Source organism: Drosophila sechellia, chromosome 3L (assembly GCF_004382195.2).
Source record: "Drosophila sechellia strain sech25 chromosome 3L, ASM438219v1, whole genome shotgun sequence".
NCBI classification, from domain to species: domain Eukaryota; kingdom Metazoa; phylum Arthropoda; class Insecta; order Diptera; family Drosophilidae; genus Drosophila; species Drosophila sechellia.
Genome location: NC_045951.1, coordinates 27,390,927 through 27,406,408, shown reverse-complemented (window position 1 = coordinate 27,406,408; position 15,482 = coordinate 27,390,927). Strand labels below are relative to the sequence as shown.

Sequence of the window (15,482 nt, the reverse complement as noted above, 5' to 3'; positions counted from 1 at the left end):
ATGGGTACACGTACGCTGTCCAGGTGGGGAATTTGCAAAAACTGAAGTGGAACAGGCTAATGCATTCGGCTTCCACCTAGAGGATCGCTTCACTCCTTACGACTTCGCCACGACAGAACAAATAAGACTCACCAGTACCTACAAATGCCATTGCAGATGTCTTGGCCTATTAAGCCAATAAGGATAGAAGAAATCCTTGAAATAATTAAATTACTGCCGAAACATAAAGCTCCAGGAATTGACAGGATTCGTCATGCCACGCTAAAGGTTTTACCTATAAAAGCGATAATATATATAGCACTAATCTTTAATGATATTTTAAAGATCCAAGTGTTCCCAAGACAGTGGAAAATGGCTGCTATTTTGATGATCCACAAGCCTGGAAAGCCTGAAGATGATCCTGAGTCGTATCGGCCTATAAGCCGCTTACCCTCCCTTTCTAAATTATGGGAGAGACTTATTGCCAATCGAATAAACGACATTATAAGACAAGGCAATATCTTGCCGGATCATCAATTTGGATTTCGAAAGGGACACGGAACTATTGAACAGGTCCACAGACTGGTGAAACACATATTACAGGCTTTTGACGACTGCTAGTACTCTAACGCTGACTTTATAGATATGCAACAAGCCTTCGAGAAAGTATGGCATGTTGGATTATTATGCAAGATAAAGACCCCTCTACCTGCGCCCTACTTCTGTATTTTAAATACATATCTGGAAGAACGACAATTTAAAATCACGGTGAGAAATAGCTATTCCTCTACATACCCAATGAGAGCTGGAGTCCCACAGGCAGTGTTCTCGGACCGCTACTATATTCCTTGTACACTGCTGATATCCCTTGCCCGAATTTCGAACACATGGCAGCACCGAACAGGACTCTTATTGCAACCTATGCAGATGACATCGCAGTTGTATATAACTCGAGGGACAGCAGAGTAGCAGCTAACGGACTACAAGAATATATTAATGCTCTGGCAGCCTGGTGTAAACGGTGGAACCTAAAAATAAACCCACTGAAAACAACAAATGCGTGCTTCACATTAAAAACGCTTATCCCGAACACCCCTCCAATTCGGCTAGAAGGAGTTACCTTGACCCTGCAAGCAACATATCTAGGTATCACCCTGGATAAACGGCTCACCTTTGGGCCGCATCTCAAAAACACAGTAAAGAAATGTGGTCACAGATCACAACAGCTGAGATGGCTCATGAATAGAAGGAGCACTCTTTCGATGAGGTGCAAAAGAGCTGTGTATGCGCACTGTATCGTACCGATATGGTTATACGGGATCCAGATTTGGGGAATTGCAGCCAAATTATAATCGTATCCAGGTGATGCAAAATCACGCATTACGACAAATAACCAACTGTCCCTGGTATGTACGTAACTCTACACTCCATAAAGACATCAATATTCACACAGTTGAGACACAAATTGGGAGACATACAAGTCGATATAGTGACAGATTACTGAGCCATAGCAGTCTTCTTGCAAGACGTCTCATCCCCGCTCGACCTCTGAGACGACTCAAACGGCAAGGCTTCGCCAAGACAATTGGGCAACAGTTAAAAACTCTTCATTTATGTTCCTACTTCACTTATTTTATTTTTATAGTGTTTGGTAATTCATAAGAATATTTCTCCACACTGTGATGTTAAGATACAATATTATGATGTACGGATTCTTCACTTAATAAATATTAATAAAAATAAATAAAAAAAAATTTCGCTATAAAACATATTAATCGCATCCGCCATTATGTTGCAGGAGTAAAGATCGGACCGATTAAAGCCAGCTATAAAATTGTTTAGCCTCTGAAAATTTGCCTTGCGAAAACAGGGTATTCGCTTTGTTGACTTCTCTGAATTTACCTCGAAAGTAGGATGATATGGATCTTCAGGTTGAGTAAGAGGTGCTACCCTGGACAGAAACACACATTCAGGACCTGTTACAAAACATAGATCCAACAATCGACCAAGAGAGTTTCGAATATAATTAACTTGCGACAACGATAAGTCGAGCAAGCCGTCAATAAAGTCATGTTGTGCTAAAGAGAGAAGGATATTCGATTTTTCTTCAGGGGACCACATTGTGTCAGGTATATTAAAATCACCTAGAACTACCAATTGGTCCCTGTCAGACAGTTTATTCAAGATGGACTGGATAGCGGACAGATGATTCTGATATTCTGGGAATTCAGAAGATGGCGGAATATACGAGCACATAATATAAACTGATCTGTCGGAAAAAGACAGCTTTACACATAAGAATTCCGAGTTACGGGAATCGTCCAAAAGTAACTCCTCCGACGCGAGGGTAGATCTAACCGCAATTAAGACTCCACCTCCCCGTCTGGAGGGACGGTCAAACCTATATATAGTGTACATACCTGGGAAGACTTCGGAGTTAAGTATCTCCGGCTTTAACCAAGTCTCTGTGAGCACCATAATATGGGATGCAAATGAAAGACTATCACAATACAATTTGATTAATTTGCTACGCAAGGCTCTAACATTTTGATAGGAGATAGTAAGATTCGTTGTTAGTTTTTATGAAGACGAAGAGGCGGATGGTGCAGTGGTCTGGCCACTTGAGAGAAGTTTAATTCCCACGGGCCCCTTTTTCCTATTTTTGATCTTAGCTTCGAACTCTTTTACCACCATACTATCCGGCCAAAAATTCCCGAACATATGGTCGAAAAAAGATCGTTTGGGACAGTTATCTTGAAAGATGATATATCCCTAGCGTATGAGAAGTTAAATTTGTCCACTTTTATATTATCGGCTTTTGTTTTGTCTTGTATATAAGACAATACATCCGACGATGTTTGATCAGGGGAAAGCCGAGAAACGAAAATTTGTTTCTTTAGTGGAACCACCGCGAGGGGTTTTGGTGCTGCAGATTGTATTTCTGAAGCGCCAACTTGTGCCGGTAGTCCGGACTCAATGTTCCCTTGTGGTGGTAAACTAATCGAGACAGGTGGAATCACTGTTTGAGAAACCAGTGCAGATAATTCGGAATGTTTAGCAATCACAAGGTGGGGTCCCTCCACAGCGGATTGATCGGATAGCTCTGAATCTTTTTTAGCTGCCGATCTTAGCAATATTTTCGGTTTTGCTGCGATTGACAGCTGATCAGTTGTGGAGTCCTGTTGATCATTTGCCCGTGGTTGCGGGGCCTTAGGCAGCCTACCACCAGCGGCTATTTTGCGCTTTGGAGATTCATCTAATAACTTTAGGCCATTAACCTGTGAATTCAGCGCGTAAAGAAGATCGTCGGACGAAAACTAACTCTAGCTACGCCAAAACTGTTGATCAGTTCTTTCAAGCCACCTTTAGTTTGGCGCATAAACGATTTCATCTCGTTCGCAACCACAAGGCAAGCATCACAACAGTAATTTAGATTTTTACCCTTTGCTAGTTCATCACTTGTTCGGCTATTAAAACCAGCGCACTTAGTATGCACCATTCTATCACATAGACAACAAGTCATTTTTGGCTGCTCAGGTTTTATAACCTGGCAACAATTTTTATAAAAGCAGACAACATTTACGGTTTCCATGTTTATTTGAGATCAGACCACTGTGCACGAAAACACAAGATAAAAACTTTCAAGAACCGCACGAGAGCTGTGTGCACGCTGAGAAATTTAGATTTTGTGTGTGTGCGAAAGAGAGAGACAGAGTGAGAGCGAAAAGTGCAGTTTATGTGCATGCAAAAAAACAACACCAAACAGCACTGCGAAAAACGCACAAAAAGGTAGAGTAAAAATGCAAAATACTTTGTATATTTGTTTAAACTACTGAAGAAATCACAAAAGAATCACTCGCGAAGTGAACGGATCTTTAATAATTATATTTAAAATATATGATAATTAAAGAAGATTATTAAAAACCACGGCTGGTTTGACAAACACAAAATAAAGTTCGGGGCGCAAAAAAAACACGACCGTTCTCTTTGATAGCTAAAAGACGACATTAGAAGCTGTCATTTTCTTTTTATATTATGTGCTCTTATATTACTCCGTCTTCTGAATTTCCAGTCTCCAAAAGGTGCTTCTAGGGTAGTTCTAGATGATTTTAATTTACTTGGCAGAATGTGGTCCCCGGATCCTATGGGATCTCCGGATAAGTCTGATTGTTGATCAGATACGCAGACAGCCTGGCAACCCACTTAAACTCATTGTAGAGTGATCTCGCCAGTGCTTTTCCTCTCCGACGTCTAAAGAGGATTAAGCGTTAAAATATGCATAAATAATTTTTAAACAATGTAATCGTAATGTACTTTAACGGCATCAAACGGCATTGAATGACTCCGACGCAAATAGATTTAATTAAAAACAAGAGAGAATGCTATAGTCGACCTTCCAGACTATCACATACCCATTACTCAGCTAGTGTGAATGCGAACTCGAAATTTAATCAATTTTCTGGGATATCGATAGATATGGGTCTATGTACTAGTGTGGAACATTTTCGGCTTGGTAAACTTCCTGATTTGTATACGTCTCGTTTTGTTTATACTTTATTGATAATCGTGGAACTGTTCATCTGTCTCGATGTCTGTTGTAATCTAACTCGTGTTGATGGTGACTTATTTTATGTGTCTACATACGTGTTTGCCCGCTGCCTTCTTTAATACTCTTAGTCGGCACTCCTGGTTTCTAAGGGGATAATAATTTCGGGTGTCGTTTTGTCGGTCGCTTTTTAAGCCTGTTCTAAATTCATTATACAAGTATAATCTGTTTTGATCGAATCGCTGTTGTCTGGACGGAAATGATTCTTTGTAAGGGGTCTGGTTGTCTTTGGATCTGCTTGGGATTTATGAAGGAATTTTTGATTTTTGATTAGTATATGAGTTAAGAGAGTTGGTATATGGAATAATATCGAATAATATCGAACTTTTGGAAATTGGGGGTTCATAAAGACCTTCTTGCTGGGCAATTTAATTAATAATAATAATTTTTGAACAGTTGAAATGTTATGCCTTGCTCTATCTATCAGGGAGTGAGGGATGAATATCATTCTTTATTGTAGTTGCCACTGCTTGTGTATACACTGATAAATTATTTTGGTTGTTTTCTAAAACTAACTTATTAATAATATTAGTTGACTTATCTTTAAATTCTTAAAAAAATGGCCATAAAAGATTATAGTATACTCGTTTACTCTACTAGTAACGGCTATAATAAGGGCTATGTATTTTTTTGTGAATCTGCTTCGAATAGAGAAGTTAAGCCGGCTAACCAAGTAAGAACTATCAACTTCATATAAAAAACTTTTTGCCACGCCCACAAACCAACCAAGCCTCGGAAAAGTGTACTACAACCATCTAGGCAGCTTAATCTAATGATACATTTTTCTGAATGAATAGCATCAATGAGAACTTTCTTTATACATGTTAAGTCAAAACCCAGTCTTGCAGATATTGAGGGTGGTGACGTTTGAGTCTTCTTCGTGTTCTTGTCCGGGGACCTGCAATTCGCAGTGCCGCAGAACACTTTCTTGAGGAACGCCGGCCCCAATTAATTTTAGAAAAGACGTGCATCCATCGGTCGTCACTCAAAGTGGGCGTCCTTCCAAGAAACTTTAATCTTTTTAAAACAGCTGTGGTGTGAGGAGCTTCTGGACTTTGTGCAGGAGCCCGGGGTGTCCCACTCTATCGAATTCTTGCTGGATATCCAAGAATGTGGTGATCGCGTACTCTCTTCTTTTCATCGCCTCTTATCTAATTGACCACTCTATGGAGTTGTTCTGGTGTGCCTTTGACAGCATCATCGAATTTTTCCGAGGAATGAAAGACGGCTGATTGGTCTATAGGAGTCCTCCTCTGCCTTTTCCAAAACCTTCCGTCGAGTCCCTCATAGCAGAATTTTGACTAGAGTCGTACTTTTTTTTAATATTATTTTCCAAAAATAAGTAGTTTGTTGTTGCATCTATGCCCAGGATCTCCAGTAACTTTTCTATAAAAAGTTGTTTTCTATTTGCCAGTACGTTATGGAAGCGATGTGTAAGTCACTGAGAAATTTCCTGTATTCTGGCATCTCTTGATCTCGCATATTCATTCCTTACATTTCGGTGAAGTCGAAGTAGATTAGCTATTGTGGAGGGCTTGAGGGTGGTTGGAAACTTTATGTTATGGGTTATATGTTTGTATCTTCTTGTTAGCCGCAACAGTCTTTTCGATTAACTTAAGCATTTTGTCCATTCCAACATAAAAATCCAGAATAGCGGTTCCTGTGCCAGGAATTTATTTCCAAAGCCAAGATCTTGCTTTGATTCTTATACTCTCTAATATAGCTTAGCCATATTTGAGAAAAGTTGATCAAGCTTTGTCGGCGTATGAAATATTGCCTCTTACTGCTACATCGGCAATGAATCCGCCTGAGTAGTAATTTGAATTTTTGGCTTAGCACTTTGAATTAATAGGCCTTAGTCCTGTTTTAAGCTTTTTTGATTTTTCAATCCACACTGGGCAGACTTAAGAGAGGTAGAGAGAGAGAGTGTCATAAGTAATTAATGCATCCGTCGGTAGAGAATACATTCATATTTGTAACTTCTAACTTGGGGGACAAAAATTTGTTTAGTGCTTTCAAGAAAACCCCATCTTTACATTTCTTTTATTCAAGTCATTAGCGTTAGAGAGAATGCGTCCCAATTAAATGGAATATCCTTAGCTAGGATTCAAACGCAATATAAAAAATGCTAGAATATTATTGATATTGATATATATTGACATTTTTTTTACTAAAACACGCCTAATTTAAATTAACCTCTTTTTTTTTTAGATATGATGTCCATCGGTCGTAGAGTTGGTTTTGCTGATATGACAGCAATGTCAGAAATTGATGAAATTGGAATTAACCAAAATCTAAACGTTCGATACAACAGTGACATAATATACGTATCCTTAACTAGCCAACATTTTGATTTTTGTTTGTTAATAAATTTCTATGGAATTATGAAATTTTTGAAACTGCGATCTCGTCCAAATTCCGTCCAGCCTAATTAAATCACAAGAAATAACTTGGATGTTTCACTGTTTTATTTAACCTTTCCGTTTGCACTGCACTTAGTTATCTTTATTATGTTCAAGAGACGTTCGATCGGTTAATTGTCACAGGAAGAAGAGAAAAGGACAAACGCTTAACTATCGATATCTTATCATTTGTGTATGTAAAAGTTTTGTAATTAACCCTGCAGTTCCAGTCACAGACTCTACATCGCGGTATCATATTCATAGAAATTGGCAAAACCACTGACTTAATCCAAAACAAGAGAGAATTCTGAAGCCCAGTTCCCCGAGTATGAGATACCCATTACTCATCTAGTGTGAAAAGCGAACGAGAAATTTCATAATTTTTCTGGGATATCGATAGATATTGGGGAATAAAATGAGAAAAAATTCTTTAAAAGTGCGGCCGTAACCGGTTTTGGTGTCATTCTGGCGTTAGAGTGGGCGTGGCAAAACGTTTTTTCGTATATCGATAGAAGCCGAAATTTCATAATTTTTCTGGATATCGATAGATATTGGGGAATAAAATATAAAAAAAAAATAATAAAATTGTTCCAAAGTGTGGGCGTGACCGGTTCGGCGGCATTAGGGTCGCATTAATTGGGAAATCTATAGAAATTTACAAGACTAATAATATTATGATAAAATATAGAAAAATTGTTCAAAAATGTGGGCGTGGCAGTCTTGGGCGGTTTGTGAGCGTTAGAATGGGAGTTGCAACATGGGTCAGCAAACTTGCGCAGCTTCTTTGTCTCTAGAATCGGTATGCTGAATCTCAACTTTTATAGTTAGTGAGATCTAGACGCTCATACGGACAGAAGGACAAACGGACATGGCTAGATCGACTCGGCTATTGATCCTGATCAAGAATATATATACTTTATATAGTCGGAAACGCTTCCTTCTGCCTGTTACATACTTTTCAACGAATCTCGTATACCCTAGTATAACAAGATGCGTAACGGCCATACATTGGTTTGGCACTATGCAGCCACTTTTGGTGACGGCCAAAATTGCTCTCTGTCCGCTTTTATTTTGTTTATATTATGTTATGTTAATTAATTATGTGTAATATATGTAATAATCGGTTCCCAGAGAACCCCACGGGGAGGCCATTACAACCTTCGAGTCGCTTTTCTTCCCACCCAAAAGTTCGCGCTTTTTAAAAATTTCAAATTCGAATAGACCAAAAAAAAAAAATGTAACTGAAAAACAACTAAATTTAATGCGCATTTTAAAACTAAAAATAAAACACCAACACTTCCTCCCTTATCTAAATATTAAATTCGATATTAATCTCTAAAATTTAATCTCCCATTTACGGTACCGCCAGAAAACACTTAAAAATCGTATAAATACATGCAAAAGTTGCCAATAAGAGCTGCTCTAAGAGCTGCTAACAATAATTTTTTTATTGTTTTTACTTTGCTGTTATTTATTGACTTTTCTTAATTTCGAGACTAATATGAATGTATCAAATCTTATACTATAGCCTAACTAGAATGGAGCTGTAGAAATGGCCCTGACAAATTATGGCAGGTTGCAGGCGGGTTCGGTTGTATTCAAGTTCCTGGCGAGAGGACTTAGCGTATGTATGTTGTCTATGTTGGTTCTGCTCACGTTCCCCCAAATTGGCTTAAGAGGGGAGCTGTGGAGCAGAACCTTGTAGTTCAGACAGAAGCGCGGATCGGGTGTTAAAAATTCAGTGAAGGCTGCTGGTTTTTAGTTCCAGATGTAGTTTCTTGCATTCTATGTCTACGCCATGCATGACGTCTGTTAAAGTGGACGCCGAGATACGTTATTTCGTTGACTTTGGGGATCTGCGTGCTATTCAGGCAGAGCGGAGGGAAAGTTTGTCTGTTAGGAGTAAACGTTATGTTATTACATAACGTTACATGTTATTACATATGTGTTCTTCGGATTTCACTTGAACTTTGGTTTCGTGGATGTTTTCTTTAATAAGCGAAACAACATGGAAATTTTCATCCCCGACTAGCGCAACAATTTTGTTGATCAGGTCGTTTGAGCTTTTTTCCTTAATATAAATAGTTTGGGGCTTTGGTTTCTTTTGAGTCTTTTCCCATAGCTCTGCTTTGTTGTTTTCCGCCTCTTCTAAGATCGGTTTTAATTGGTGCTCCTTGCTTGTTCGTTACTTTTGTGGGTACGGTTAACCTTTGGCTTATTACCAGCCGTGTTTAGTGGGCAAAGCAAACGATTAATTTGCTTCATGATGTAGGAGTTGCGGTGAGCACAACAAGAGCTCGCAATCTTGTTGTCGACTGTCAGTAGAGCTCTTTGCTGATTAGTTTTCTACGTTAATGTCGCATGTTGAGAAGTAAGAGTAGCAGACCTTTCTTTGATTTACGGAGCTTCTATGCTCATTATTTGGATGCCTGCAAATTTTTTTTAATAAAAAATTAAATATTCACTCGAAAACAGATTCGAATTTGAATGCTTTCGCGGCCTATCAGATCACCGAGCTAAATTTTGAGATCCAAAGTTGCCGGCCGTCGTCGCTGCCTTTGGTTTGGTTTTTGTTTTGGTTTTCAGCTTTTTGGTTTTTGTTTTTTTCTACTTAACGATCCCACAGCCGATCTATATTTATTGTTGTTGTCTGGTTGGTGAGTTCTGATTCTGAATTTTTTGCTGGAGCAAAATTTGAACGCTTGCGAAATTGTTAAAAATAAATATGTTACTTTAAGAGCGCACGATTTTCCGCGACTAGCCGTCGATTTCGATTTTTGCTTCGCTTCTGGCCGGCAATAATAACAGAAAAAAGGCGAAAAAACCGCTGAAGCCGACACAGAAACAGAAATAAACTCAACACTCAGCGTTTCTCGGCGGGGGGAGGGGGGAGGTAGCTCTATAGGTATTACGGCCTCTACTGAAACAGTTTACCTTATCTCTGAAATCTTCACAGTTTCCCCATATGTGGAGGGAGTCCTTTGAGATTTCCTCCATAAAAAAGGTTGAAAATTGGATGCAAGGAATTACAGCGTCATCTCTAAATGGTCGGCTATCCCTAAGCTTTTCGAAAATGTTACTACTTCTCATTTGCAGCACCTTTGTATGCCAAATTTATCACCAGCAGCATGGTTTCTTCAAGCTGATGTCATCTACACTGTCTTAAGTAATTTAACTGTGTTAATCATTCTCCTCTAGTGAGGAAACTTAATTTATTAGACTTCCCTGTTGAATTCTTTTTTGTCCTTTTTATGAGAGTTTTTAAAGAAATGAGTTGACGATGTATGGGAAGCGATGGTGGAGAAAGAGAGGCGAGCTTAGATGCTCTCACAGCTTCTCTGAATTTATGATGATACAAAATATTGCACAGCTGGTTTTCAACAGTATCCTTACGATAAACTACCTCGCCGTCTGATGCGCGGCGTTGTTCCTTCGTTGTTCCGCGTCGCCTCGACAACGGATCCCGTGCCGGTTTCAATGAGACCTAGGATGTTATGGTGGCGTGGTCACAAGATTTAACGTCCGTTGGGTCGAACCAAATCTCTTCCGAGAACCGTCTTTGCAAACACCCGGAGCGCACGTCTGTTAGGAATGCTACTATTAAAGGACACCAACCAATGACTCCACATCCCCTTCTGACCTCTCCCGGACCTTGTCTTCTCCCTTATTCTCGCTGTATCCCGTATCTCCGTGCTGCTCTGCTCCGGCACTGCTGTTCCTGAAGGTCACTGACTAATCCCTAGCTGTTCTCGCTGACTGGTCTCTTTTTTATCGGCTGACTGTGAGTTCTCAATCCCGGGCACCTTCTTCATTGTCTCTGCGCGTTCTCACTTACGGTTTCTATGGTTTCAATATTTGCACATCGGTGTAGCGCAGATTGCTTCAGTATAAATTTGGTTCAAGTGTCATATATTAGTAATGCTTGTTGATGTTCAGCGATTTAGTAAATTTTATATGTGAGGCTTAGACTTGTATTTTATGTCAAATGATAAACCTAACAGAGCTTTGATATTTGTTGTTGGCGTTGAAACTTGGTGTTTTCCCTATATTTGGCTTATGCACTTTGTAAGTGATACCATCTCTTCCGAATTTCGACACCAATCACTTATTTCAGTAAAAATGGTATCCAAGGTAATAAATATATTTTTGTAGTCGTTTGCATAAGCTGTGTCAGCTGTGTTCTTTTTGTTTCTCATTAGAAAGAGAATAACTAAGAGAGGAGCTTCTTGCGAATTTACGTTGTGAAGTGGGAGTACTTTTGAGTGTTTCTCATTTACACGTACTCTGATTTTCCAATTGGTCATGAAATTTCAGACATATTTCATTATAATTGCCTTACAACCCGAAACCGTGAGCTGTTTGATTTTTAATTTCTCAAAGGCTTTCGCAAAGTCTAGACAGATAAGGGACAGTTTTTTTTTCGGAGACGGAGACAAATTTCCCCTTCTTGGAACCGAGCTATAAAGGAGATAGTGGTAGGATTCAATTGTTTGTTGCCTGCTCCTTGCTTATGGATAGGGATTACTGAGCTAGTTTTAAAAAATTGTGCAATATGTGATTTAAGTCATGTTTTTAAATCAATTGATTCAATAGCTAAGGCTCTTAAACTTAACTCCGAAGGCAGTCGTTTGACCTGATTTATTTTCTCCGCAAGGCTAGCTGTTAAAAGGGGACAGTACCCCACACTCTAAAATTTTAGCATGGACACCACTACGTTCTACTCTTGCAACAGAAGCCTGACGACATCATCGATAGTTATTTTATTCTGGAAGGACAATTGATTATGGATAGTCTTTTGCGCCGGATATTATCTGCCAATATTTACTTGTTTTTTATTATATATGTCGGAGCGCGACTCTTCGCATTCCAGAAATTCCTTCTGTGATTCCATATTTTGATGAAATTGTAATATTGCGGTAAAATTCTGACGAGCGCTACTGCAGAGGAACGAACAGCCTCTGCAGCTGAGTGAGGTCCGATCGGGTTGTCATAAATAGTGTGTTAGAGAGAGATGACAATGTTGTGCACGCCAGTGTGTATAGACATTAGAGAATATGATGAAGAAGGGACATGTAAGAAGATCCCTTCAGTGAAGTTTGACTGGTAGAGTTGATCGGAACTTGCTGCGCGGCCGCACCAAATCACAACGAAATGGATAAGACTCCTCCATTGCCGACATCAGAAGTGGTATCGCCTTCGCCACAAGAGCCCAGATGTGATCAGTATATGACTGCGTTGGAAGCACAAGACCGTAACCTCATGGAAATAATAAGAACCATGCACGCACCGAGAGCATCGGCGTCAGATGAAAAGTCCTTGCACGTCACACTGCCAAAATTCTGCGCTGACAGCGCTGAAGCAGATCCATCTGGATGGCGTTTGTAATAGCGTTGAGCAAAGCGTTAGAAGGCAGTGCATCGCAATGTCACAGATATGCTTCGCTTGGCATCACGTGGCCGCAATTTAAAGAACTGTTCATACAGCGATCGTAGGGATTGAGACGTCAGCTGCCATTCTCATGAACGTTTTGAACGGACGTCCAAAACCTGAAGAGAGCTTTGCCCAGTATGGAAGTCGTATCGTCACCTTGTTGCTGTCTAAGTGGAAGGCCAAGGATTTGGAAGAGATTGCGGTTTCGGTAGCATTGGCTCACATGGCAAAAATCGATAATAATTTGTTGCGTTGGGTGTTTACGACTAATATGGCTACGCGCAATGAGCTTCAGCAACAGCTGCAAGCTTACGCCTTCAAGAAACGTAACTACGAAGATGATTCTGGCCTAGAAAAAAAGAAGTCAAGAATGCAGTCGCAGATCAAGTGCCATTTTAGTGAACAAGTTGGCCACAAATTCGCCGAATGCAGTGCTCGAAAGGAAGGTACATCAAACACAGAAGGAAGAAGCTACAGAGGCGCACCTGGGTTAAAAGATCGTTCAAACATAAAGTGTTTTAAATGCAACGAAATGGGACATGTGGCGTCTGTATGCCCCAAAGCGAAATTAAGTGAGCCAAGTGGATTATTCTTTCAATTGGATGAGCCCTTTCCATTCTTTTTCGATTCGGGAGCCGAATGTTCTTTGGTAAATGAAAAATTAAGTAACAAATAGGCTGGCAAGAGAATTAACAATCCAGTTATTTTAAAAGAAATTGGTGACAATATAGTTAATATCGATACTTGCAAATACTATGAACACTCCGAATGTCTCAATTGAATTTAGAAATTTACAATAGTTTCATGTTGTAGTGGACAACTATTTAAAGCACGACATGATGATTGGCCGAGACATATTAAATCTTGGTTTCGGTGCATCGATTAACTCTGATAAATTTAGTATTTACAAATTCAAAGTTATTAATGCCGTTCAAAATAATGCACCTGCAAATAGTTTGGAAATACTTTTTGACATCAATACAGAATTAAGCGATAATGATAAATGTAAATTAAGAAATATATATATATAAGCGTGCTACCACAGGTGTATTGGAAATTCGTTGAAGTGACAAGAATAAAACTGTTCAAAGGCGCCCATACCGACTCAGCACAGATGAGAAGCTGTTAGTTAGAGAAGAGATGTAATTCGTCCCAGCAGTTCTCCATTTGCAAGTCCAATGTTACTAGTCAAGGAAAACATGCGAAAGAATGCACAGTACGATAAACAAAGGTTTGATAAAAACAAAGCAAAAGTAGTTCGGTATAAGGTAGGTGATCATGTGTTAGGCGAGGAGCGTCATCGAGTGATTAATGTACTGGATGGTGATACGATTTGAAGTCGTTAGTTAATAAGCGAATATATAAATATTTGCATGAATGACTAAGAGCGCTACCAGACAGACAATTTACAGCGGAATGTAATGGTGACTCCCTAGAGGGAAAAGAGTTTAAAGATGGCACTAGTGATCGTGCATCTGTGTCCCAAGAGGGGAAAAATTTGGCGAACGGCACGATTGAAATGAAAAAGAGTAATGACCGCACTATACCAACTAACTCGCAGGGACGAGAAGTGTTATGGCGGGAGTCAAGAGATGATTACTGCTCAGCTAACTCGCAGGGACGACCAGTGTTATGGCGGGGGTCAAGAGATGATGACTGCACCATAATAGCTAACTCGCAGGGACGAGAAGTGTTATGACGGTGTTATGGCGGGAGATTGGGTGTGAGAGAAGACACGCCAAGGTTAATATGAGAAATTAAAGTTATGGAAAATGTAAGTGGTTTGAAGTTTTGACATGTAAATTGGAGATGTCTTTATAACTAAGTCTGTAAAAGGCGAATAATTAAACGTGTTTACAGCGCAGAGGTTTATTGGTAACTGAATTTAAATTATGTATACTTGCTGCACACAGGCAGCGTCAAAATATGCGAACAAAAAGTGAACACTCAAAAAGGAATTAACCGTTGCTCGCAGGCGACTTGAGTGTTTGAGTACACGAGTATTTGAGTGATTCTTACATACATACATCGTTGTTCATTATACATATATGTTCATTATATATTCAACACTCCTTCTCAACGTTGTATGTTTACATATTCACTCAAAACATTCCCATTAGCTTAATACATCTATTATGCTTGATTCTACATAAGTTCTTTGTTAACACATCCGCTATCATGTCTTCAGTGGGAACATAACTAATGTTTACAATTTTATCCTTATGTAGCAAGTTTCCTTTATACTGTGTTACTTTATTGTTTAATGACAATTGTTTATAGTACACTTTATATTGTTTGATGACAATAGTTCTCGCTTATTATTATTTAATTGTTTGATGACAATTGTTTGGCTCTAGTTGCATAAGTATATAGCGCGATTGAAAAACTTGCGACTGCTCTCGTTCACCATTCTACTCGAAGTCCTCCTTTGGTTTTTTCCGTTAATAAGCGTTGCCACTGCGCGTTACTCTCTTGCTCTCTGTTTCATCGTTCATTTTAGTTCGCTGATCTGGTTCATTTCCCACACTTATATATATCTCTGACATGATGATACTTAATGTCAATGTGTTTGCTTCTTGCATGGAACCTAGGATTTTTAACTAAGCATTGCGAACTTTGGTTGTCGCTATAGATCCGCACAGTCTTGACATCTCCGAAACCCATTTCGGCAACCAGCTTCCTGATATAGACCGCCTCTTTGGCAGCCGAGGAGAGAGCTATATATTCGGCCTCTGTGCTGCTCAGAGCTACAATACTTTGCTTCTTGGATTCCCAACTAAAGGTAGCACCAGCAGCAAAAAACGCCAAAAAACCAGTATATGATTTGCGATCTGAAGAATAGTCAGCCCAGTCTGCATCCACGTAGCAGTGAATGCTCTGCCCAGTTCTTCTGTAGTGTAGTTTCTTCTCGGAAGTGCCCCTCAGGTAGCGTAAGATACGCTTGTCAGCCGCCTCGTGCTCCACAGTAGAATGCAATATGTCTGGTCGAATCGTCATCGCCAGATACAGAAGGGACCAGTCAATGACTGATAAGATTCCTTATTCACACGAATACTGCTTGGCTT

The 15,482-nt window shown here is 39.5% G+C and overlaps 1 protein-coding gene across 2 annotated transcripts in view; it reads left to right on the top strand.

The window, feature by feature from the left end:
- LOC116800951 (myosin-I heavy chain) overlaps positions 1 to 15,482 on the top strand; it is a 661,712-nt gene that overhangs the window by 146,435 nt on the left and 499,795 nt on the right. For both annotated transcript variants that reach the window (XM_032717811.1, XM_032717812.1), the window contains exon 2: positions 6,797 to 6,912. In XM_032717811.1, coding sequence (XP_032573702.1) covers positions 6,799 to 6,912 — 114 coding nt within the window. In that variant the 5' untranslated portion in view covers positions 6,797 to 6,798. The remainder of the gene's footprint in view (positions 1 to 6,796; positions 6,913 to 15,482) is intronic.